The 26,750-nt window shown below is 42.5% G+C and overlaps 1 protein-coding gene across 1 annotated transcript; it reads right to left on the bottom strand.

The window, feature by feature from the left end:
• Window positions 1-21,711, bottom strand: fmn2b (formin 2b). Its single transcript, XM_061095362.1, has 20 exons — window positions 20,093-21,711; window positions 17,156-17,406; window positions 16,616-16,794; window positions 16,060-16,210; window positions 15,773-15,793; window positions 14,995-15,053; window positions 12,901-13,838; window positions 11,376-11,520; window positions 10,416-10,503; window positions 8,659-8,720; window positions 6,530-6,621; window positions 6,262-6,391; window positions 5,925-6,071; window positions 4,915-4,974; window positions 4,484-4,604; window positions 3,837-3,929; window positions 2,867-2,918; window positions 1,615-1,764; window positions 1,462-1,543; window positions 1-27 (listed from the first exon to the last, which is right to left on the bottom strand). Exons 1-20 carry the CDS (start codon window positions 21,709-21,711, stop codon window positions 1-3), a joined length of 4,467 nt encoding a protein of 1,488 aa, XP_060951345.1.
• Window positions 21,712-26,750: the final 5,039 nt, after the last annotated feature.

Here is a 26,750-nt window from a genome sequence, read left to right as displayed (position 1 = left end):
TCAGATCTTCATGCCCAGCTTGGCTTTCTGTGAAAAACACATCATAAAAACGTCACTAAACGTGTCCAACATCTGAAACAGAACAACGGCAAGTACATATTTTGATATATTTAATACTGTTTTTTTTTGGAGTGTTAACAAATAGATGTGTGCCTCATGGCAGAGAGATTGCACCAATGGTTCACTGCTGGCATCACAGTTTCATTCTGTCTTATAGTGGTTAGCACTGGCGCTAGCCCTCAGCATTGCTTCACCATGAATAACATTATAGTGGACCTGTATTTCTGGCGTACACCACAGATCTGAGTTCAGGTCCTTTAATCAAGGAATAAATATACTGCTGTACAAAATGTTACAGTAATGGATTTATAGTCAGCAAGTATAAAAAGTAAAAGTATTGATGCTTTATCTTCATACGTTACTGGATAGTGGAAAGGGATAAGAATCTGTTTTTAAGAATGTATTTTGAACGCAATATCTGTAACTATACTATGATTGTTAAATGTAGCTAGCCCGGTAGAATTCCACAATATTTCTTAGTCTCCATTGTTGGTGTCATTGACTCCACCAGATGTTGGTTATTTTCTCAACTGCACGACATCATTTCAGCTGCACACTCATGCTGCCAGTCTCCTGTTCTTCCACGTCCCAAAGATTCTACTGGATTTACTTATGGTGAGTGTGGAGGTCAATGAAGTTCAGTGAACTCACATTGTTTACATTTGGGACATGGAGCATTATGATGCTGGGAGTAATGATTAGAAGATAGTAAACTGTGAATGTTGATGGACATGGTGATATACTCTACTCTAATAGACTCAACCCAAAGAGTGAAAAGAAAACATTCCTCACACCATCACACCACCAGCATCAGGGAGGTTCATGCTGTTGACTCCAGTGTTGGTGAGTCTGTGTCACTGCAGCTTCACATTTCTATTCTTGGCTGAGAGGAGTTGAACCTGGCATGGTCTAACTGGTGCAGCTATCATTAAAAGCATCATTACATCAATTAATATGCCTTTTTTTTTTTTCATTATAACAACTAGTCATACAGAGCTTAAATATGACGGTTACACAACTGTTCCTAGTCTCTCTGTCCTCTCTTTCTCGGTCTCTCTTCTCTCCCCTCTTTACACCCACCTCTCCTCTCTCCGCTATTTTTCTCTGCTCACCCCAACCGGTCGAGACAGATGGCGGCCAACATTAAGTCTGGTTCAGCCAGAGATTTCTTCCAGTCATTCTGAGAAGTGTCTCACCACTGTTGAGAGTTGTTAATCTGATATAATGTCTTTCGGTCGACTCCAACCAGTCTAATATTTTGATTTGATAACTACATGAATAGCCAGTGTACAGGTCTTATAAGGTGCCTAGAAAGTACATTTCATAAAGCATCCTCTTCATGGATCTTATGGAACTTTTTAATAGGAGGCCCCAAAAAACAGGGAACAAAGGTGAACTTACGATGCCAGAGGCGTGTTTAGGTTTGACGCTGTAGGAAGCCTTCTCCTTGGCCTGACGGAAGCTCTCCTCTGCTGCTTTTAACCTGCACAACACACAATGTTACACATACACACAGCCAGGTCTCAGATTGTAGAGCAGCTTGAGATAACGTACCTCTCCTTGAGAATGGTTTTGTTCTCCTTCTTCCACTGGTCTTTGAAGTCAGAGGAGAACTCATGCCAGATGCAGAAGAACGTGTTGGGTGAGACCTCCTTCTCTCCTCCTTTGGCCTTCACTGAGAAGAACACTGAGAGCTCCATGAACCTGACGAGACACAAAGTCAAGTTGACACACCTTGACCCTTTTCCCTATATGATCCCAGAAATGAGCCACAGTCTGCAGACTATGATGTAAGGACCCGAAGACCTACAGCCATGACTGTCAATGGCTGTGTGGAAACACATGGGTGTAATGTCCATGATGTCCCAGTGATACCTGAGGGTACTTTTTTAAACTAAAAAGTTAAAAAGCTTGAGTGTGCTGGCAGCCAGTACAGCTGGCAATAGAGTCAAAAATAAGTCCCTGTGTGTCTTCAACACAAGTCTGTAAGTGTCTTCAGGACAATTCTTTGTCTTTCTTTAGGACAAGTATCTGTCTGTCCCTAGCTGTCTTCAGCACAAGTCTCTGTCTGTCTTTATGACAAGTCTGTGAGTGTCTTCAGGACAAGTCTCTGTCTGTCTTAAGGACAAGTCTGTGAGTGTCTTCAGGACATGTCTTTGTCTGTCTTTAGGACAAGTCTTTGAGTGTCTTCAGGACAAGTCTTTGTCTGTCCCAGAGTGTCTTCAGCACGAGTCATTCTGTGTCTTCAGGACATGTCTCTGTTTGTCCTCAAGTATTTTCAGGAAAATTCTCTGACTGATCTGAATGATATGTAACAAACTTTCTTTACTATTCTTAATAACAGCATTTATTGAAAACAGTCTCATTCTGTGAATACTTGCCAGCAAAATTATTAACATGCAGCCATACAGTTAGTCTTGAATTCATATTTTGGGGCAGTGCAGTCTTAGCAAATTACATTTACAATTTTGGAATATGTGCTACTTCACTGAAAAAGTCAGACATTATAGTTAAGATTAATTTAGCATGATGATATAACCATGCTAGAGCTGTGCTATTAACAGGAAGTAACTCTTGCCCCATTTACATCTGTGGCCATGCTGTAAGACCTCTTACAACAGGAGCACTGGTTAGGTATTGGAAAATAATAAGATTTCCTTATTATCTGATATATTTATATTACTTTCTCTGAAACATTCAAGTGCTACATCAAGATTGTGTGAATCAGCACCATCATGTAAACACACACCTCTCTTAGAGGGATGTAGACAGGTGAAATATGACAACTAAAGGAGGTTGTTCTTACAGTTTGTGAGTGCTGCTGAGTTGACCTTCATGCGTCTCCATTTCACTTTTCGCTGAGAGAGCAAAAAAAATGGAAAAGGTCAAAACAAACAGGTCCCTGGGTTTATTTTCAGCAGCTGTCGTCCATTTATTCAGGTGAAAAGATAAACGTCTCCCTTCCTTGTTTACTTCTGTGATGCGTGGTCCACTGGCCATGCAAATGAAGACCGCCTCTGCCTGAGCCTGCCCCCTCATGCCATAGATACAGATATGAAGGCACAGTGTAATAGACCTTTAAAATGTATTAAATCTCCCATTTAGAGAGTCATATTACAGAGAGTAACAGTTGGTCCAGGTGACCGGCCAGAACTAAAAAGGTTACTCTATTAAAATGGAGTTTGTGAGAGTAAATCTGAGAACAACACATTGAGAAATAAACCGAAAGACCAATTCACAATGTTTCTCTTCATACATACATACATATACATCACAGCAGTTATTACTCCTTTCATACATACATACATACATACATACATACATACATACATACATACATACATACATACATACATACATACATACATACATACATACATACATACATACATACATACATACATACATACATACATACATACATACATACATACATACATACATACATACATACATACATACATACATACATACATACATACATACATACATACATACATACATACATACATACATACATACATACATACATACATACATACATACATACATACATACATACATACATACATGCATGCATGCATGCATGCATGCATGCATGCAAGCATGCATGCATGCATGCATGCATGCATACATACATACATACATACATACATACATACATACATACATACATACATACATACATACATACATACATACATACATACATACATACATACATACATACATACATACATACATACATACATACATATATGGGTTTAGTCTGTTACCGTGTTTCAGGAATTCCTCCATATTATCCTTGAAAGGCTGCAAGTTATCCTCATCCGAAACTTTGCACACCTTTTCAACTTCCGATGTACATGCTGACAAAAATAAAGCACAAAACAATACATTTAGGATCTAAACGTAAGCAGCATGTAAAGTACAGTAAGGTTTGTGCATAGATACTCTTATGCTGTATGTTTTGAGTGAAAACAAAAACTAAACATGTATGCAAAATGTGTTGTTACATTTATAAATATATATAATTATCATATCTGATGCTGAGCTAAACTGTCCTTCTGATGACCAGCTTTGCATTTTTGTCATTCATGTTTAATGTTAAGGAGGCATATTATTGTGTTGGGTGATTTTTTTCCTGCACAGAGAAGATCATGAGTTTTTCAATAATTCAGGAGGAAGACATTTTCGACTTTGGCTTTGGCCAGCATTGGTGTTTTTACAGAGGAAAAGTGGTGAGTGGCACTGACATAAGTAAAACTGTCCTGCCCTTTCAAGAAGGACTATTGTAGATCATCATTTAGGCCTTCAAAAACATAATTTTCATTCAGAGGCCATTTTGTGAAAGACACACACAGGCCATAACAATGTAGACTTTGTTTGTGTGTGTGTGTGTGTGTGCTTGCATGTGTGTCACCTCTGAGGTCCTTCCTGAGTCGAGTCAGGTCTTTCTGAAAGTCTTCAAATTTCATCTGTGAACCCTGGAACAAATCTTGAGGCTCCGGGAGGGGATACACACATGTCTCCCTGCCAGCGTCCTACACACACACACACACACACACACACACACACACACACACACACACACACACACACACACACACACACACACACACACACACACACACACACACACACACACACACACACACACACACACACACACACACACACACACACACGTTTTTACAGTTTGATGGCTGCCAGTTTAATATATATGAAGAATACAGTTTTCAGATGTCGGAGATATGGTCTTATTATGAGCCACATGTGAAAGGAAGGCATGATGGGAAATGAGATACAGTACAGTCACAGTATGAGAGGAATTATGAAAGCAAAGCAGCTCACCTCATCAAAGTGTCTGAGGTAGTAAGCAACAATATAAGACAGAAGACTTCTCGTGCTGTCCTGCATGTGTAGAGAAGACAAAATGTGTAAGAGTGGAGATTTTCCAATGCTTCTCTGTGACGTGCTTTAGCACAGCTAACAAAGAGAAAATGTCCACCACAAATACATCATCACAGTCAGGATGGGACAGAATCAGGACAGTATAATCAGTGCAGCAGAATTAGAGATATCGTCATCTTCATTCCACACAATCTTCTTCCTTGTCGAAAGCTCACTTCTTTTCTACCTCCACACCCCCATATTTTCTTTCTTTCCTGACTTACACTCGTCAGACCCAACCCACACTAACATGATTCAACATGACTAATGTGCTATATGATGTTCAGGTACAGGATTTCTGTCTGTTGTGGGGTAACTCAAAAAATATGATCTACAACGTTATTCAAACACAGCAGTCGACTTATTTACAGCTGACATGGTGTTACAGCTCATTTCTACCATAGGGTTATTCAAGTTATAGATTTAAATCAATAACACAGTTATACATTTAAAGTAGTGACAGAAATGCATGAATTACTTTCTCCACATCACAGCAGTTATTACTCCTTTCTTAAGATGTGTGCGAGGATGAACAATCTCTAAATCTGACAGTAATGTTTTACTTTACTGTGCTGCCTTAACAAGGTGAACTGATGAAGGAAGACTTCATGCCACAACAAGCACAAAGAGAGAACAGATTATTGAGGATTAGCTCCTAACTCTGAGTTGATTTGGTTTTGTCCTGGGTACATCCATGAAAGGGACCAGCGACATTTCAAACGACCAATAAGTTAAATGTTACATAGATACAAATGTAACTATATTGTCATGTTTACACATACTATTTAAATAGTACACAGTCTATATATTCGGCACAAGGCAGTAAGGAGCACGGTTTGTCCAAGATTGAAAATCTACATTTCGACAAGTTCCATTGCATTTTGTTTCAGGATCTCTCCCTCTTTACTCACGCTGCTCTTGACATCTTTCAGTTTGGGCAGAATGTCCAGGCTGAAGCCATCAGCTTGGCCCCTGGTTCGATTACCACCATTCATGAAGTTACCAAAGGCCAGGACCAGACCCAGAACCTGCTTCACTCTCTCATCGTCCTGTAAGGCCTGCAGAGGAAACCAAAGTCTGTGTCCTTAAACAAATCTAACTATAGAGAGGGCGAGGAGGGGCGAGGTAAATAAAGGGAACACACAGTGGGAGATGAAAGTGATAAAACCCCAAAACATCTTTCCATCATGTACACAGAGTCATCATTTGCTGTGTTGAGTTCATGCCGAAGACAAACCACTCACTCACCTCACAGACTCTCTGCAGCGTGTCCAGTTTCCTCGTTAACGACGATATGCACTCGGAGAAGCTGGACTGGAAAAGGATGCAGAAAACTCTGCCAGAGAAGTTTGGGATCACGGAAAGCTGGTAGAGAAACCTGCAACAAAGCACAAACACAGGCTGCTGTGGCTCTATCACCTCTGCACGGACTCTCTCACAGGTCCTGTGAGATTTGCACCCTTTGTTTCCAACTATGTCTGTTCATTGGATGTTGAAGTGTTGAGGAATAACTCACTGCTCAGGTTTGTCCAGAGGTTTAGCATTCTCTTTGTCTTTAGAGGACTTGATGTGCTTTTCAATCTTGTCCAGCTCCTCCTGCTGTGCCCTCTGAAAGAGATGCAAGTGAATAACAAAATTACTGTTGGGTATACTAACAAGAGGTGAAACCAGCCATGAACTTTTTCCTAAAGTGACTTACGACTATGGAACAACACTAGCTTTGGGGTGTAGAACCGTTTTCAGACATGAACTCCGAAGGATGTATGAGGAGTTGGGTCAGGACTTTCACACGTGAACCACGCAGCAATAGGTGGGATGCAAATTAATAATCCTGCTATGGAGATTCCATGTTTTTGTTTAAAGCAAATCAAAATTGGCGCAGACACTTATCAGAGTTCTCACGAGGGCGCTGGCAGGAGAAACTCCGAGCAATGTCCACAGCTTCTCACTTGGACATTTGCGTTCTCACATACAGCCCCTCCGGAGAATAGGATTATCTGGGGTTCAGTGCATGTCTGAAAGCATCTTAAGAGACCTTGAAACAAGCACTAGATATAATCAGTGGGTTAAAGGAGGTGCTCTCGGGAGAGATACGTTTGTAAGAGGTTCCTAAAGAAAGAGAGGGATGCCGCCATCAGGGAACCACTGACAAGAACAGTAAATGGTAAATGGATTTGTATTTATATAACGCTTTTCTAGTCTTGATGACCACTCAAAGCGCTTTACAGTACAGTTTCACATTTACCCATTCACACACACATTCATACAGTGCATCTACTTGCAGCACTTTGTTATTCTATGGGGGGGCCATTCAGTGTTCAGCATCTTGCCCAAGGACACTTCGGCATGCAGATGGTTCAGACTGGGGATCGAACCGCCGACCTTCAGGTAGGAGGACGACCACTCTACCCCTCAGCCACAGCAGCCCTTATGGACAGTATGGACAGTGACTGACTTGTGTGCAGGGATGCAACACCAGAAGACGTTCAACAGAGGAATGGAGAGGTGATTGTGTTTAAGTAGATGGGGCAGACCAAGGCGTCGCTCTGTGTTTATGACTTGAATTTGAATTGGCAGCCATAGCAGCAGGTAGACGTTGATGAGCAGCCGAGTGACATGTGTCCTTTTAGGCTGATTGAAGGCGAGACACACTACTGCATTCAGAACTCTGTTAGTTTCCCCCCCTGAATGAAGGGAGGCCCTCCATAACGAGATGGAGTAGTCCAGGCATGAGATAACCCTGGCTTTCATATTACTTCCCACATGAGGTTATGTTTTCATTTATGGGATTGGTACTGATGAGTGTGTGCTAGTTTTTGTAGATCCAGATAAAAAAATCTAGATCCAGTGGACCGGCAGACAGACAGCATTTCCTGATTCTCCTGCTTCCACTTTTGAGTTTGAGTTGAGGGAAAGAACACGGCCAACATCTTTCTTTTCTTCGTTGCAGTCCTTTAACAAAAGTAATTGCCCTTTAACATCATTTAAATTTTTAAATCATAATTAAAATCAACACAGTAGCATAGAAACTAAACGGCTTCTGGTATTTCGGCTCCACGCCCGGTAGCGTTTCAGCAGTGTAATTGCTGAGCGACACACACACACACCCTTACACAACTATGAATGCTCTGCCCCAAGTGTAGGTTCCATTTCTGCGGCACAGCATCAACACAGAAGCAATTGGCCTTTAGATTTCAGAAATGGACTTGAAGGTGGTGTTCCTTCATCCGTGTGGATATGTCCGAGACACCAGCAGAGATACATGTCGAGACTGTGAGGTCCCTTCATATTTTATTGACTTCATGAATTATTTCTACAATAGATATTCAGGGACATCGTTTCCACTGGAAGATGGGATGTGATGCTTTATCCTTTCTTTGAGATTCCCTGAGCACTATTCTCTTACTCTCCGCTTAATATTGATCCACGCTTGAAATTTTGGCTGGTAATATTTTGTCTGCAGTGTGGTGAGTGCTTCTTATACTGATGTAAACAGCTTATAGATTCAACTGTCATGCACTGGGTAACAATTCAAATAAACAAGCGAATCACTATTCTCAGCATACATGAAAGTAACACAAACATATGACCACATACAGTATTGCCAGACAGACAACATAAACTGACAAAGACTGTGATGCTCACATTTTCATACAGGGCCTGCAGGGTCTCCAGGTCCACTACCGTGTTGTCCAAGTTCAGGATTGCTGAAATAGAGAGAGAGAGAGAGAGAGAGAGAAGGTTGGAAGGTGATTTCACAAAATAACATTATTTGTTCTCAATATTTATTTCTTTAAAGTCTGTTATAAGTTTGTCCTCTCCGACACAACCATAAGGCTGTCAGATTTATTCTAAAGCTGCTTTTAGACATGCACGGACATTCTCCAGGAGGTGTGTCTGTGTCCAGAGGCTTAAAGCACGTTTGTTCTTCACAGTGGCTTTACAGCCTCTGCTCAACCACAGAGGCAAGTTAAACCAGTCTGGCTGCTCAGACCTGCTCAGGTGGAAAATGGGTGAATATGGTGACACATTATGATGTCACAAAACTATAAGCAAAATAAGAAGTCATCTTGCCCAAGTGGGAGCTGCAAAAATAACATGAGTGGAGTCAGTGAGTCCACATAGTCACAATCCACACAGAGAAGAGGTGTGATCAGAAGGCAACTCTGTAGACTGAATGTGTACAGAGGCTATGATGCTGTTAAGGATCTTCTGCAGTAGATCAGCATGTTTTTTTGCCAGAGGAGGTTTATATAAAGAACCCCAGGCTGCTTTGAAGTCAGGAAATAACCCCAGATACTGTAAGTTCTCCATGAGACGTCTCTGCATCCATTGTTATTCAGTCTTTCATGGGGCCTCAACTCTATTGTCCCTGTTCCCAAAAAAACAAAAATCCTCTGCCTGAACGACTACTGCCCAATAGCACTCACTTCCACCATCATGAAGTGTTTTGAGCGGCTAGTCAAATCCTTCATTACCTCCTCCCTCCCTGACTCTCTGGATCCTCTTCAGTTTGCCTACAAGCTAAATAGGTCGACTGGAGATACCATCTCCCTCACCCTTCCCACTGCCCTCTCCCACCTGGACCAGAGGGACACATATGGGAGAATTCTGTTCATTGACTACAGTTCAGAATTCAACACCATTGTGCCCCTGAAGCTCGTCACCAAGCTCAGAGACCTTGGGCTCAACATCGCCCTCAGTGATTGGATTCTGAACTTCCTGACAGGCAGACAACAGGTGGTGTGGACCACCTGCGACGATGAGAAGGCCTACAGAGAGGAGATCAGAGCCCTGACATCTTGGTGCCAGGACAACAACCTCCATCTCAACGTCGGCAAAAAGAAGGAGCTGATCGTGGACTACAGGAAGAGACGTGGAGTAGAACACCCCCCCCCCTCCCCATCAATGGGTCAGCAGCTTCAGGTTCCTCGGGGTCCACATCAGTGATGACCTGACCTGGACCCACCACACAGACTCCATCAGGAAGACGGCCAGGCAGCGGCTCTTCTTCCTCCGCAGGCTGCGGAGGCTCAACATGGATGCCAGGATTCTCTGCTATTTCTACAGGTGCACCATAGAGAGCATCCTGACTGGCTGCACCGCCCTGAACCGTAAGGCTCTACAGAGGGTGGTGAAGTCTGCCCAGCACATCAGCAAGACGGAGCTACCATCCATGGAGGACCTCTACACCCAGCAGTGTAGGAAGAAGGCTTGTAATATTCTGAGCATTGCTATAAGAGAGCCGGTCACCCAAGCATTTCATTGCCAGCGACAGCTTAATGTAATTGTGCATTTGACAATAAACTCTTGAAACTTGAAACTTGAAACTCATCGCTAGAGAAACAAAACCATCACAGTAATCCGGCAGAAAGGAGCAGCCGACATAACGAGTAACTCACCATGCTGGATATCTTTCATATCCAGGTGCAGGGAGGACATGAGGATTCCTACTGCCTGAGATCGCTTGTTGTTTAGAAGCTTCACAACCTGCAAAGGAGCAGATTCAGACGCTTATAGTATATGTAGTTTTGTCATCCAGCACCCACTGTGTGAGAAATGCTAAACCGGTTTGTGTTGATTTTGCATGACGGACAATTGGATAAACGTTGGCACTGGATGATGAGTTATCAGGGGAATACTTTAGAAGCTTCTGTCTGGGAATGAACTAACATACTGAAGTGCCTGGCCACCATTATGGTTCGAAATCTGCCTTTGATGACCATGAATATTAACGGTAAATGAAATGGTTCTCGGGGCAGTAGCTTCATAAGCATTTGTATATTTTGTCAATTGGCAAATTTTCATACTATTTTAATACATATGATAAATGTTATATCATAAGTAATATATATTTATACTTCTAACACATTGTCATTTCTTTTCCTGCATGTTTCCTATATGACATGTCATTGACCAAATAACAAAATTACAAAGTCCCTGGTAAATAACCTCTTATTAATTGTCTGATATCTGATTGGCTAAGACACAACAAAGTTGCCACCAACTTGGATTCCAGGTCAGTATTTAAATATGCAGATTCAAGTAACCAACTTCAACATTTCTTATTGTTTAAAATCCCATATGTATCGACCTATTTGTAGAACCACTTCCTTGAGCATCAGCCGGCCTGTAATTGTATAACTTGGATACAATTGCTGCCGTGAATTGAAAAAACAGACGTGACTGCAATCTAGGCTTTGTCATATGTGTCCTGACAAACACACTGAGACTGGTCAGCCTTAGAGATGATCCATTAATCATTCAAGCAAAGAATTTCAAAGCCATGTAAAACCTGTTAGTTTTAAGAAGCAATAATCAATAGGTCAGAATTCTGCGATTAGCATGTAAAACACACTGACCTGTTTGGCCTTGGACTTGGTGATGGTGTCGGAGAGCGGCTGCTTCTTAACCTTCACAGCTGTTTTCGAGAACAACTCCACAAACTCTTCAAAGTCCATGTCAGGCTCCTCAATTGTGTCCCACACCAATGAAGAAGAAACCTCTCTAAGAAACACAAAACAGCACTTACTTCATGTGAAGGTCAACGGTAAAGATAACCAGTGTGTAAAAACCACAGGGCTTTGACGCACTGTTCCATGACAGCTTCCATCACACAGTCGTGCATTATTCTACTGTAGAAGCTTCCAAATACTGGATTTTTTATATAATAGGTTTATATGTTAATAACATTAGTTCTCTCTGAATTTGTTCAGTATTATTAATGTCAGATAATGTTGATAAATCACATTTCCTCTGTTCTCTAAAGTCTCTAAAGTTCTCTAAAGCTTGTCATGTTTTACTGCCTCAAATCACACATCATTGTCCAACATTTTCGGCAGAAGTTTCCAAACAGCCCTGGGTTTCCAAGCAGTCTGGTGATATATTTGCCTTTAATTTACCAAAGTTATTGTATCATAATGGTTGGGGAGTTTAAATGCAGTTGAGGTTGCAGACTTGTTTAAAAAGTCTACCACTGAACATGCTGTTGATGTCATATAGGGGTTGCGTTCATGTGCAGGCAAGCGGCTGTGCAATTTAAAACCAGTCGTGGATGTTTGAACAAAAACAGATTCAGTCAGCACACAACATGTGAACATGGATGTGGTCGAAACCAGCAAATCTCAAGGTCAATGCCCAAACAGATGTTAATCTGTTTTCTGTGTTAAAGCTGAAACTGATGTAAGAAGAGACATTTGATCTGCATTCACTTTCCTACAGCAAGAAAACTGAACTAACCTATGACCATCACTTTCAGAAAATGTTTGACTTTTTTATATTTTTCTTCTTGTCCACAAGCCACATGAGCGGAATCAGACCGACAGTGACTGTCTCCAACCAGCAGCTCCTGTGATGATATCTAATCACATAAAGCCCCACACACACGTTCTGTCTTCACTTTAAAATGACACACATACTGAAGTTTAGCTTGAAACACAGAATCCTGCTGCCACAGATCACCTCATGTGAATTAATCCGCTGCTGGACATATTCCATAATAAATTCACAATTTCCTCATGTATGTGTGATAAAAACCAATGTGAGCAGCTGTTTCAGGAAATGGCTGAGCCTTTTTAAAAATGAAACTATATATGTGTGTGAGGAGTTTTTAAAGGATGACGTTTTCTGCAGGATTCAATAAGCTCAGAGCTGAGAGCCACAGAGAGAGGAGGGTGGTCAAGTGTTTGAGAGAAAAACTTGGACAGTGTTGGTTTGCAGCTTTTCATGAGGTTCAATAGAAAAGAAAAACAGCAAACAAAATCTAGGTTATAGGTTATAATGTCTGATGTCTTCCTATTTCTGAACCTTTCCTGCTTTATACTAAAATGTCAAATGTATAAGAATTGCCGTGGGGTCATGACAACAGTCGCTACTTTATGTCTTTACTTTTTGGTGTTCAGCTGGATCCTGGTCCAGTAAAGTGGCTTCATGGGTCTGGGTGGCTCCACCAAAGCCTTCCGGGGGGGTTTCTCCTGAGTCAGGCCCAGAGCAAACAGCCCAAACGGCAGAGGAGGAGGCAGCGAGCCCAAACCGCCTGGGAGAGCCGGGGCACCGAAGATGGCTCCTGGTGGAGCAGGGGGAGGAGGAGGAGGCCCACAGCCTGGAGGTGGTGGTGGTGGAGGAGGAGGGGGCGGGCCTCCGAATCCTGGTAATGGGGGAGGAGGGGGAGGGGCAGTGCCACCAGGGAGGGGAGGGGGTGGCGGCGGAGGTGGAGCACTGCCACCAGGCAGAGGAGGGGGAGGAGGTGGGGGTGGCATGAGACCACCAGGAAGAGGAGGAGGAGGAGGAGGAGGAGGAAGAGGAGGAAATGCTGAACCAGGTGGTAGTGGAGGTGGTGGTGGTGGAGGAGGCACTGAGCCCACTGGGAAGGGTGGGGGAGGAGGTGGTGGAGGTGGAGGAGGAGGTGCCCCAGTCTGTGCTGGATGAGAGGCCTCTGCTCCTGCTGGAAGGGGCAGAGGAGGAGGCTGCTGCTGACATGAACACTGGGGGGGGGGCTCTCCACCCGACTCACTGCAAGGCACTGTGAACTTAAAGCTGTCGTCCATGGGCGAGGTCTGAACCGACTTGGCCTCCAGGCAGCCCGGAGAGGGAGGGGCCTCTGTCTGCAGGTGGGCGTCACACACATCCCTCAGCAAGCCCTCCTCCCCCCCACACTCCTTATCCGTGGTGGAGGCGGTGGGTTTCATACTGTCGCTGTCCAGCAGAGGGGGCTGTCGCTCCAGCTCAGCGATCTTAGTCCTGAGGTCCTCTATGGTTTGTTCCAGCTGCAGGATGACGTTAATGTGCTTCTCCTTCAGTTTGGTTGAAGGTAGGACTCGCTCTTCCTGCAAATAACAATAATAACAATTCTTCAGAAAAAATAAGAATCACTCACTGCTCAGAAAAACTACTCTGACTGAGATATGTGACTCTGTGGGTCCCCTGGGAAATATAAACTCTCATAACAACATGCCAAAATAAATTGCTATACCAGTGAGGAATATGTACAGCATCAACATTTGGTGCCGATGCTCTGACCCTGTAGCTCAACTGGTTCAACATAGAGACAAGCTAGTGCGTCATAGGACTGTTGCGTCTGATTGGAGTTGACTGCATCAGCTTCCTTGTCTCTCGTAATTTCTGTTTCCATTAAGAAGACTTTGCAAGATCTAAGAAAATCCAATTCAAAAACTAAGGGTTGATATAAGTGCCAGGAGATAGAGCAGGTTGTAGACTAATCAGAAGGATACTTGACTCTTCCAGTCTGCAAGCAGAAGCCTCCTAGGATACAGAATCCTCATATTGCTGGATGAGGTAAAGTGCTTTGACAGGTCAAATGATTAAGTGCATTTAGTTTGCATCCACATCCAAATCTCTCAGTTAATCATTGATGTGGTTTGGGTGTAACATACTATATACCAATCAGAGGGCCATTTGCTATATCCTTTAAAAGCCAGGTGAGCTCAGACCTTACCTGCCCATGTGTATATTAGTTAAGCTGTTTAATGTGGAACCGGCCTCTGTGTGCCTGAGAACCCACCACCACACAACATCACTGAGCTGCAAAGCAACAATGACCTTAAAGTTACAACAATCCCTCCGTCTGAGTTCTCTAAACTGTGTACGTACATGCTTTATCATCATCGTCATCGTCATCATCATCATCATCATCATCATCATCATCATCATCATCATCATCATCATCATCATCATCATCATCATCATCATCATCATCATCATCATCATCATCATCTTCTGACATCAGACTATCTCCTAAAGTTTCAGCCATCACATCAGAATCAAAGGTTATAGAGTCATGTATCTGTTCATAATTTAATTTGGCCGTTGAAGGATCCTATAAAATTGAAATGGATAAATAAAAGGTAAACCTATCCACCTTATGTAGATTTTGCAAAAAAAAAACCTTCATTGCACTCTGTATAACAGTCTACAAAGAGTTTGTTAAAGAAAACACAACAGCCTCAAATGAAAGTGACTGACCAGACAACCTTGACTCTCCTCCTGTGGTTGATTTAAACCCAACCTGGCTGCAGGTTGCTCTGCAGAGACACACACACACACATCAGCAGGTTAGTAGAACACAACCACACTCCTATGGGTGATTATGAACACATGAAAGCATGATGTGACTGTACATAATACATATCTATCAACCTGCTGTGATTTAGATTGTTACATTTTTATATTTTGTTGTCAAATAAAAGGAAGTAGCTGCCAATGAGCTGCTTGTCTCAACAAATAATGATGTAGATAACTTGTAGTGCTTTAAACAAGATGATGAAATGCAAAATTAATGAAATGCAAAGATTATTAAATCTGTTACTATCTTTGCTTTACTGACATTTACATTTTTGTCGTGATACACTGACTTTAGTAAAATCAGCATTCACCAGTGTGAAAATGTGCTGAAGTTGCCTTGGGAAAGATACTGAACCCCGAATGGCCCCTGATAGAAACAAGTGCTTCCCATAGATGCACTGTATGAATGTGTGTGTAAATCGATGAATGGCAAAACTGTACTTTAAAGCACTTTTAGTGGTCATCAAGATTAGAAAATTACTAAATAAAAACGGAACATTTACCATTTATTGTGTATTCCTGTGTGCAAAGATTTAGTTTAATAACTGTGAATGACTGTTCCTGCTGTTTTGGTTTCCCTAATAATTTGGCAAAACCACAACCATCTTAATACCAGGGAGCCAACCCTCAACCCAACATGGTTCAGGGTGGTTTATCAAGTTAAGATGTTACCACTGACCTTGATTGTCCTCAAAAAATACTGAAGAATGATCCCATTCAGAAGACAGAAAAATGCAAAACAAGGGGAGAAGAAACAAATGCAAAGGTCAGAGTCGATGCACAAAGCTTGATTGAGATCAGTGAAGAAATTTGGTCTTTCACAGACAAATCTACAGAAGCATATTGCATTCACTTGCCAAAAAAAAATCTGCTGTGTTCTTCTGAATTTGAATTCATATCGCTACAAATGACAGGTTTGATGACAATCTGTATGAACATTGTGAACAAGACATGTGTTATTATTACCAGCCTCTGTGGATTTGAATACGTTCCTATTGTCTGAGCCAGGCCTGGTTGGGGGCAAGGAACCCTTGATCTGCCCAAGAGGCCTCCCATCAAGCAGATCCAGGGAGTGTGACGGCTGGTTGACTGCTGCCCATGTATACAACTGGTCATGCTGTGGAGACAGTTTGAAAGAGGACCATTCATGAATAACATGGGAAATGATACTGGTTCAAAATAATAAAATATGAGGTATTTGGGAGTTTACAGAGTAGACTGCAAGTGATCATTTTAGATGTGCACGCAGTTCTGTGATTGTGTGTCTGCTTTTCCATAAGTGTAGTAAGTCACTGATGTTTCACTCAAATCAGCATGTAATCAGAGTCACCGAGTTGCTTTTGTGACCCCACAATGTCTTGCTAATGCATTTATGGATATGCATTGACTCATAGACAGTAAACTCACAATATGCACACGCCTCATTTGCAAATAGGTCTATGTCAAGAATATATATAGAAACAACTCAGGACAAACATGTCTAATGCTGGAAATATAATGTGTATGACTTGCGGCTACTTACGTCGAACCTGGCTGGTGACGTGGAGGTGATGTGTGCAGGGCTGTCACATAGCTTCTCTCTGAAGCACTCGGTGAACGGCAGCAGGAGACCCATGGCCAGGATCCTGGAGCACAGCCTCTCTGCCTCCTCGGGCTCCTCCTGCTGCTGCTGCAAGAACAGCTTCTCCAGCAAGGTGCGACCTGGACATGCCGGAATGACAGAGAGAAACAAGGTTAACTTTACCATGGACAGGGTGGATGTGGCAGCTCAAGGTTTTTGACCATTGACTTGCACACAACCTAAATGTTTCTGTCAGCACAAGGTTTAATTACAGATTACTTCCTATCAGAGGCTATGAGTGTTTTGGATGACCACTGACCTCCGCTGTAAGCTGACCTCTCGCTGCTCTCCTCAAGATGCAGAAATCTTTCTCAGGTTTAATCAGTTATTTTATCCTCAGCGCCATTAAGACCCTTCTGTTACATTTAGTTTCAGACTCTCTCACCCACAGGAAGTGGTAATCATGGACATAATTGAGAGCTGAGACGGCCCTGTACTCACCGGTAAAGACGTCCTGAAAGCCGCAGGTGGAAACCTGTCCACATGAAGATCTTCTGGTCGCACATAGGGGCTGGCTGCCTCCTCCTCTGTAGCCATCCAGATATTCTCTTGAACCACCAGAGCCTCCTCCATCCTCCTCTCTGCTCCTCAGCCTCCTCTCGAGCTCCTCTGTCCAGTCAGCTGAGCGACTCAGAGACCCGGCCAGGCTGCGGGAGCGCTGCCTACGGACCCGTTGACCCTCAGCCATCATCCTGTCAACATAAAAATTTCTAGCTTTCACAGTGGAAGTGGATGTTACAATTAAACTTCTTATCTTGTCAAATTGTAGGCTGGATCATGTATTGGAATAAGTGAGCTGAATGTTTTGAGACAGTTGCTTCCATTTATGAAATGGTATGAAAAAAATGAAGATGAATAACAGACCTCAAATTTGAGTCAGTTTTCAGTCAGAAACCTCAAGAACATCATTCAAGCTGTCGGTGTCATTACTGCTTCTTAATGCAGGGAGTTGGGGACTGCATTGCGTTAGCCTCATATCGAGACCCTGTCTGCTCAAATTACCATTCTGCTATAGGGATAAAGGAGTGGCAATGTTTGTATTTTTTTTAAACCAATCACAGTCGTCTGAGGTGGTGCTGAGCTCAGGATGCAGCGGCAGAGGGGGAGGAGAGAAAACTGCCTGAAAGAGGAACCGATGGCAGGTTCATAACTACAGTCGACATCTGCTGACTGAGTCAGTGTAGCGCTGCTTCACCACATAACAAGGTATCAGTGTGAAGGACTGGATATAAGGATTCTTTTTTGCTTTGACTTCTATCGTCATGGAGGTTAATGGAAGCCATCATGGGAGCACTCAGAGGTATTGTAGAAATAAGAGGGAGGTAAAGATTAAAACCCTACTGAATGCAATGCAGCTAATTATAACTTTTTAGTCAAAAGTCAAAAGGATCAAACATGCATAGTATTGGTTCAGTCAGTGTCGTTCCTCGTGCAGTGTCAGTTGTAAACTTGCATGTTTGTAATGGTCTGTTTGCTTGTCCTGTGTTGGTTGATGTTACTTCCGAATTAGTTCTTGCATTAGTGAGTCCTCCTCAAACAGTTCTACAATGTACTGTCCCTTTTTATTGTTTGTCACTGGATGTTGTGTGCAGAGCCTTTTATGAACACTCTATGGTGCAGAGTGAAGTTCAAAAAACTTTGTGTAGATCCTAACTGGTTTATCCGCCTATCGGGATCTTTAGAACCAGGTTTAACGTTTCAAAATAAAAGCTCTTTATATAAATAATTGTAGCAACAAATCAAATTGTGTGCTTTTACTTTGTAGACAAATTTCTAAAGAGGAAGTGATTCTGTGATTGTTGTTGCTGTCTCAGTCTGATATTGTGAAATAAAAAGAATACAATTATCAAACACTGGAACTACACACTTGAACTTTGATGTAAATTGTAGTATAGGTACCTCAAACATAGAAACTTTTAACAACATAGCTCCATTAAATGGGCTCTTGATGGGTCTAATAATCTGTGATTGTCCAGTTATATATAAGCAACAGTAAACAGGCACTGCAGGCCTGTCAAGTATCTCATCCTGCACTGAGGTGATAGCATCATCAGACGGATTCTAAAGCTGAACAAAAGCAAATTATTCCTCTCAATATTCAGCGATGATAAAGTGAATGTGTTGGCTCACCAAACTGCTTCTTGCACCATGAACACAGACACGTCTCTCATCTACGCCAAAAATGATCACTGACATCTCTAAATGTAGCACTATGCAGTTTAATGACGGACACCCATGATAAATATAAACCGGTGTGTTTCTGCTTTTGTTGATGAACACATGAGGTGTGAGATATTTGTCAGTGTGACATGTTGGAGGATGATTGCATGAAGTTTCACTCAGTCAACTGTCCTTTGAAAGCTGCATCTGCAGTGTATTTTTTAACTGAACCACACTTAAGTTAACATGTTAGTGAATGTATTCGTCAAACATGTTTTTAATAGTTATTTGCGAGATTCAGAAGGAGGCATTAACAAGTGACTTTGACCAACTCACAGATAATCAGCGGGGTTAACCCTAACCCTATTGGAGCCTGTCCTGCAGACCCTCAGAGCCCATTGGAAAAGCTTGACAGGGGGTGAAACAGTAACTAAGGGGAGGTTGAAGGTTTAAGTGAGAGGTCAGTTCCAGTTTATAACAACTCTGGCCTGATTCTAATTGCTCTAGAGCTGGGAGACATCAGCACAACAAAGTGTGGCAGGGGAAGAAACTGTCAGTTTCCCTACTCTTCGAAACTGTCACACCTAGAACTATCAATAAAGGCCACAGTGCCCCAATTCCACCCCAAAACCCCATAGCTATACATAAGCAAATTGTTTAGTCAGATGATTTAAACCACTGTATTTAGAGATCAAACTGAAATGCTGCTTTCAGATGCACTGCACTCCTGATAATCTCCTGACAATATTCGGAGGGTCTGTATGTGAGAATGCAAATGTACGAGTTAGAGCTTTCGCACTTTGTCGGAAATGAGCTCATGTGTGAAAACAGCAGGAGATCCTGCACAGGCTTCTCCCCAAGCGAGTGGATGTGTTGATGATGTATCAAACACACCACAGATGCAAAATAAAAAAAAACAAAGAATAAAAAATATCTCAGGATCAAATGTGGTGCTATACACATAGAAGACACCAACACTGCTTTGTTAACATGGTGATGCCACTGTTACTGAAACAACGTCCAAAACTACATTGGACAAGTTGTAATAAACTGGAATTATAATCTCTTAATGATAATCTAAGTGAACCCACAATCTGCAATTTTACTCGGCTGATGGAAAGTTTAAATCAAATCCAAGGTTCCTTAAAAAACTTAAATGAAGTGGTGTCAATCACAATGAAAGAGTTTGAAAGAATCATGCAGCAGCACCACAGGTACCTGTGGAGGTGATGGTGGACTCTACGTGGAGACAGAGGGCTGTGGGATGGGGACAGGGCTGGGGAGTGTCCTGGGGAGCTCAGCTGTCTGGTGGTGGTCTTTATGTAGGAGGGGAAGATAGGAGGGTAGGGTTTCACCACAGGGCTAGAGGAGGCGGAGGAGTGGGTGGACCTGAGGAGTCGTTTGGCCAATGTGGGGCTCTCCTGGGGAGGCAGTGGGGTGAAGCAGATGCTGCTCCTCCTGCACCGCTGGGTGGAGGGGGAGGCACCGGTGCTGGCCGAAGCAGAGTGGTGCTCAGAGCCGGCACTTAGGCAGTCCTCGAGGGACTCTGCACTAGTACCCGAGCCCAACGGACCCTCACCTTCCTCGAACAGGATGCCTGGCCTCAGCCCATCGGTGGCTTCGGTGCTTGTGTTGTGGCTGTCTGCGGGAGGAGGACTGAGATCCATATCCCCCCCAGGCTCCCTCTCCTCCTGAGGGGTTTCGCCTCCAGCTTCCTCCTCCTCCCTTGGGGGTATGTGATCCGGGAAGCTGTTGCCACTGGTTGTCATGGTGACTGGCTTGACTGCTACCCCCCCTACAGTAGCCATGGTGACTGCCGTGCAAGCGGGCTGCTGTACCAAACCATGCTGCTCTTTTGTGCCTGTGGCAAAACAAAGAGGGGCTTCTCTCTCTCTCTCCCTCTGTCCCTTCTCGTTTAACTCCAGCCACTCCACCTCCTCCTTCTGCACCTTCTCCTCCTTGCTCTCCTGCACCTCTGTGGGGAAGGTGGGGTTGATTGTTGGAGGCTGGTCCATGTCCTGAACTGAGCCAGACAGAGTCCCTGTCTCTAAGAATGACAGCGCATCAGACGCCACTTCTAATTCTGGGGTCAGGTCAAGTTCCTCAGGAGGAGTTAATTTAATTACTCCATTACTCCTTTTCCTTTTCTCCTGCCCCCCTCCCTGTACTTCCCCAGTCGAGTTAACCACCCCCTGCTGCTGTTGGTGCTGCAGCCTTATAGCGAGCTGGATGTCCGCTAGCAGATCCTCGTGGTCTGCTGCAGAGTGGAAGCTGTAAATATCAGTGTCTGACCCCGAGCTCCCTCCCTTCTGCCCTCCATTCTCTGCGGGAGAGGTCGCTGCTGTCGAGGTTTTCCGCTGCACCTCCTGACTCGGCTCTCTTCCTCCTCCATCTCCATCCTTGTTTTCCGGCGCCACTTTCTTCCTCTTCTCGGGGAAAGCAGCCTCAGTGTCCGACTGTCCGAGCTCATCTGCTGACAGATCAGGTGTTTTGGTCCTGTCCAGTTCATCTTGTTGTGATGCTAACACGTCCTCCTTTGAGCCTGTCACAGAGGAGCATGGGTCTCCTTTCCCTTTCAGGTTGCCCTTTCTCTTGCGGATGGAGAAAACAGAGGGCTTGGACTCGGATTTGTTTTTTTTCCTGCCTGGTCCTGTGCCATGCATCCCCCCTCCTCCACTGCTGCCTGCTCCTTTACCTCCATGCTTACCGTGCAGCCTCTTTCCTCCCTTTTTTGTCACATCCCCTCCTCCCTCTCTCCATCCTTCATCCAGTGATGGGTAGCTTCCATTTCCCGATGCTGCCGCAGCTTTCCTTTGCTTAGCCTCCTGGTTGCCCATGTCGATGGAGAGCGACTGATGGCTGTCTGCCTCAGTCAGGTCATGCCTGGGAGAGCTTTTTCTGTGTCCGGGGAGCTTTTAGATGCCCGAGGAAGGTAGAGGCGTCTTGGCCTAAGCTGTGGATTCACATCTGGTGGTGAAGGAGGAGCTGCTGCTGGTGTTTTCTTTTCCTCCCTCTGTTGTGTGAAGCTCTTCGTCGTTGTTTTCCGGTGACGAAAGCTGGCGTGGCAGTGATGCTGGCGTGGATACAGGAGACACATGCAGCTCCCTCTTCCTCCTCCCCCCTCTCTCTCTGTTTCTTACCCTCCCCCTCTTCCTCCTCTCCATCTGCTCTGACGTAGGGGCTGCATGCTCAGTGGAGGTCTGATGGGGAGGAATCTGGGAGAGATGGAGAGCCACTGGAATGGGGACACAAAGCCAGGTTTGCTGAGAGGAATAAAGATGCTGCCAGATACTGCGACTGTGCTGGCGGTTGAGTGGACTGGAGGCGGGCTTTGGAAATGCACCCCCTCCTCTTAGCCTCTCATGCAGTCTGCCAGTGTAGCTAAGTGCACCATTCTTCACTACGTTTCCCATGATCCCTAGACTGCTGGCTGTATTACCCATAGTGCTAAGTGTGGGCTGCACTCCAATAAAGAGGTTATGTTTTTTTTTCGAATTCCAAGAGCATTTCAAAAGTCGTGAATCGCTGTTTTAATAAATTTATATGTATATATTTTATTTTCTATTTTAAATTTTTGATATTCTATTTCATTGTTATTCTATTTTATTATTTTTCATTCTATTTTATACTATTTCTATTTTTATTTAATTTTTTTTGGGTTGAAATGACTGAGCATTGCTTAAAGAGAGTGTGTGACCCAAGCATTTCATTGACAGTGACTACTTCATGTTATCTCTGTTCATTTGACAATAAAAAATCTTGAATCTTGAATCTTAAAATGGGGTGAATGTAGAATAAAGCACTGTGAGAGTTTAAGACTAGAAAGGTTTGTCCAGTTGTAAATAGAAATGTAGATGGATGGATTTCATATCTATTATAATTAGGGTTGCAAAGGGGCGGAAAGTTTCCGGTAAATTTCCGGAAACTTTCCGGAAACTTTCCATGGGAAGTTTAGCTCGGGAATTTGGGGAATTTTGAAAAAAAAAAAAATAAGCAAATTAAACGCTGAGCAATAAAAACATCATTCAAAACTCTATTCTAAAGATGTATGGAATGCAGCACACGCTGCACGTTGAATTTCAACCCTCCACTGTGCATTCTTCCATCACATGCACAGATAACTCCCAGCATCCTTCACTCTACAGCAGGGCTATTGAGGCAGGTATTTCCATTCATTTATCCATCAATTGTAAAATATGTTTACAGACGATTCCAATTGATTGGCTTACTATTTATATCTCTGGCATTGCATTAGTGTTTTTTTACAAACTTTTTTCTCTTCTTATTCTACAGAACAATGCCACATGCACTATCTCATGTGTGGAGACATTTCACCCCATCCAATGTAGAAGGAAAGGCTGTGTACATTTGAAAATACTGTGCAAAGACCTATGTTAAGAATGACAACGATCAATGGTCAAGTGCCCAAAGTTTCCTCAGGGCTCAAATCAGCCTATGACAAAACAAAATGTTTATTTTTATGTCTGTATATGACAAGGTAAATATAGTGAGTATAAATTACCCACAACATTTCCAGTTAATTCCCGTTTATTCCCGTTAATTCCCGTTAATTCCCGTATATTCCCGTTTATTCCCGTTAATTCCCGTTAATTCCCATGGAAAGTTTCCACCTTTGAATATTCCCGGAATTTTGCAACCCTAATTATAATGTTATGATAGTTTAGTTTTGAATAGATTTTCAGCTTGATTATGATTAAGATGTTCCCTCATGTTATATAATTTGCTTCATAGAGCAGGGGGGGCGAGAACACTCTCCGGGGGGGCACGATGTCACAGACAGAGAATTTTTTTTTTTTTTTTAAATTAAAGAAAAACAAAGACCGCCGACCTGTCACTGGTTAGTGAAAGCTCCCTCAGTGGCGAAATGCAAGGGGCTGGACTGACACAAGCAAATCAAATACTGTTTCGATCCTGATCCACCAATCAAAAGAGGACTGTTATCATTTGAACACGAGTTTGAGTTTGTGCCATTGCTCTTGTTTCCTCTATCATTCAGATATTCATTTCTTTATAAACAGTCTTTTTAAAGACTCACTCCTTCCTTAGTAATACCTTCCTGCACGTGCAGTAGGCCTATTCGTAGCCTAATCTAAGGAGTAATTTGCTCCACAGACTTTTTAGAAAGCTCGTAGCCCCAAGAGCTAGCCTTCTAGCTAGCTAACGTCTTTCAACTGCAGCTAGCCCTTTTCTCCTTAACACCTACCTTTACATCTTCAATCATCCACCGTGTTGCAACAAATAAAACACCAGCACTTGAATACTATTCTGTGCTGTCCCTGTCTACATTGTGTACTGTTCGTTTTGTTAGGAACCATTGCCTAGCACAGCCTGATTCATTATTCATGTGCAAGTCGCTCACAGCCACACATAACACGCTCAAAAGACCACGACGAGGCTGCTAACAATAATAATAATAACTAGTAAAATAGTAATAATAATTGTCTGTATGGGCCTAACAATAACAATAGCCTAACCTTGACATGTCAGGCCTATCAATAACAATATGCCATCTATCTATCTATCTATCTATCTATCTATCTATCTATCTATCTATCTATCTATCTATCTATCTATCTATCTATCTATCTATCTATCTATCTATCTATCTATCTATCTATCTATCTATCTATCTATCTATCTGTCTGTCTGTCTGTCTGTCTGTCTGTCTGTCTGTCTGTCTGTCTGTCTGTCTGTCTGTCTGTCTGTCTGTCTGTCTGTCTGTCTGTCTGTCTGTCTGTCTGTCTGTCTGTCTGTCTGTCTGTCTGTCTGTCTGTCTGTCTGTCTGTCTGTCTGTCTTTCTGTCTGTCTGTCTGTCTGTCTATCTATCTATCTATCTATCTATCTATCTATCTATCTATCTATCTATCTATCTATCTATCTATCTATCTATCTATCTATCTATCTATCTATCTATCTATCTATCTATCTATCTATCTATCTATCTATCTATCTATCTATCTATCTATCTATCTATCTATCTATCTATCTATCTATCTATCTATCTATCTATCTGTCTATCTATCTATCTATCTATCTATTTATCAATCTATCTATCTATCTATCTATCTATCTATCTATCTATCTATCTATCTATCTATCTATCTATCTATCTATCTATCTATCTATCTATCTATCTATCTATCTATCTATCTATCTATCTATCTATCTATCTATCTATCTATCTATCTATCTATCTATCTATCTATCTATCTATCTATCTATATATCTATCTATCTATCTATCTATCTATCTATCTATCTATCTATCTATCTATCTATCTATCTATCTATCTATCTATCTATCTATCTATCTATCTATCTATCTATCTATCTATCTATCTATCTATCTATCTGTCTGTCTGTCTGTCTGTCTGTCTGTCTGTCTATCTATCTATCTATCTATCTATCTATGCTGGTATAGTTGAGGGCCGGGGTGCTGGCGGCGGGGTGGGGGTCATTTTCACTTTTAAACTGTGTTAGGCGATTAAACTAAAAATAATGTGCTGTTTACTTAACAGGCAAAGCGCTGGTTGCCGTTTATTTTATATTTCCTGTATTTTAAGCATAGTGTTATTCTGCCTTTTTGTCTCTATAGCTGCTGTGTGGCTAGTGCAGTGGAAGTTCACATGTTGATTTGTGGTTTGCTGTGGCACTGGTAGTAGTTTTGGTGTGTTTTCTGTTGGGGCGGGAAAATGGTTTAATGCGTGTAGTTTCTTACGATTGCATACTTCCAGTGCACCATCTGTACGTTTTTAAGAGTAGGCTTAAAACCTTCCTTTTTGATAAAGCTTATAGTTAGAGCTGGTACAGGCTTGTCTTAGACCTGCTCTTAGTTATACTGTTATAGGTCTAGAAGGTCGGGGGACACATGACACATGGAGCTTCTCCTTCCTCATCTCAATAGTTGTCACATCAAAGAAATTAATATCTCAATACATTACTGACTTGACTTCTTTCCCGTCGTCCCTTTGCCTTATTGTCCGCAGATCCAGAGCCGCAGCTGTAGCCACATCGTGGATTACGATATGTGGATCAAGTACCAGAAATCATAATGGTGGATCCAGTATGGCGGATCCTTTATTGGGCTGGCATCTGATAATGGTGGTGAACCACGACCGAGGTGGCAGCTAATGATGGATCCTGGAATGGACTGGACTATGGTGGCATCCGATCTTTATGGTGGATCATGCTGGCTGCTGACCATAGACTATGATTGGAGCAGGACTGCTTGATATATAATATTTCTCCTCATATACTTGACCATTACTGACAATAATCCATCAATAAAATGACCTTCAGTTATGCTTCAAAATGTTTACCCTCATCAATGCTGCTAAAACCTTTATCTTGATGATGTTCTCCAACATAATAATCTGAATGTGACATCAGGAAGTCCTGCTCTCAATCTGAAAGACTATGCACAGTCTTGAATGAAGATTGGGAAATAAATCATAAAAAGGGCCTGTTCATATAACTCCACCAGTTCTCACCTGAGTGTTCCTCCACATGTCTAGTGACACGATGTGGCCAGATCTCATTTCCCTACTCTGCAAGTATATTATTTAAGAATTTATTATATTATAACGACCAATTTATGGTATAAAGACCAATATTTACTATTTAAAATGAATGAAAATCTTACATGCATTTTAATATTGTAAAGTGATGCCTGATTGTTTGGTATTTCATCATTTAGCTTAACAGCAGCACTTTTGAAATTGATTCTATGACGGCCAGGGAGCCAAGATCTGAGAACTGGACTAATGTGACCCACTGTTGTGGACTCAAGTGCAGTGTACTGATCCATCTATTGAAGAGACTTATGGTGAAATTGTTCCATCTACAAACTTGAAATT

The sequence above is a fragment of the Limanda limanda genome, chromosome 21, assembly GCF_963576545.1.
Source record: "Limanda limanda chromosome 21, fLimLim1.1, whole genome shotgun sequence".
Classification (NCBI taxonomy): Eukaryota; Metazoa; Chordata; class Actinopteri; order Pleuronectiformes; family Pleuronectidae; genus Limanda; species Limanda limanda.
Note: the sequence above shows the minus strand (reverse complement) of the source record. Positions and strands in the feature narration are given on the sequence as shown.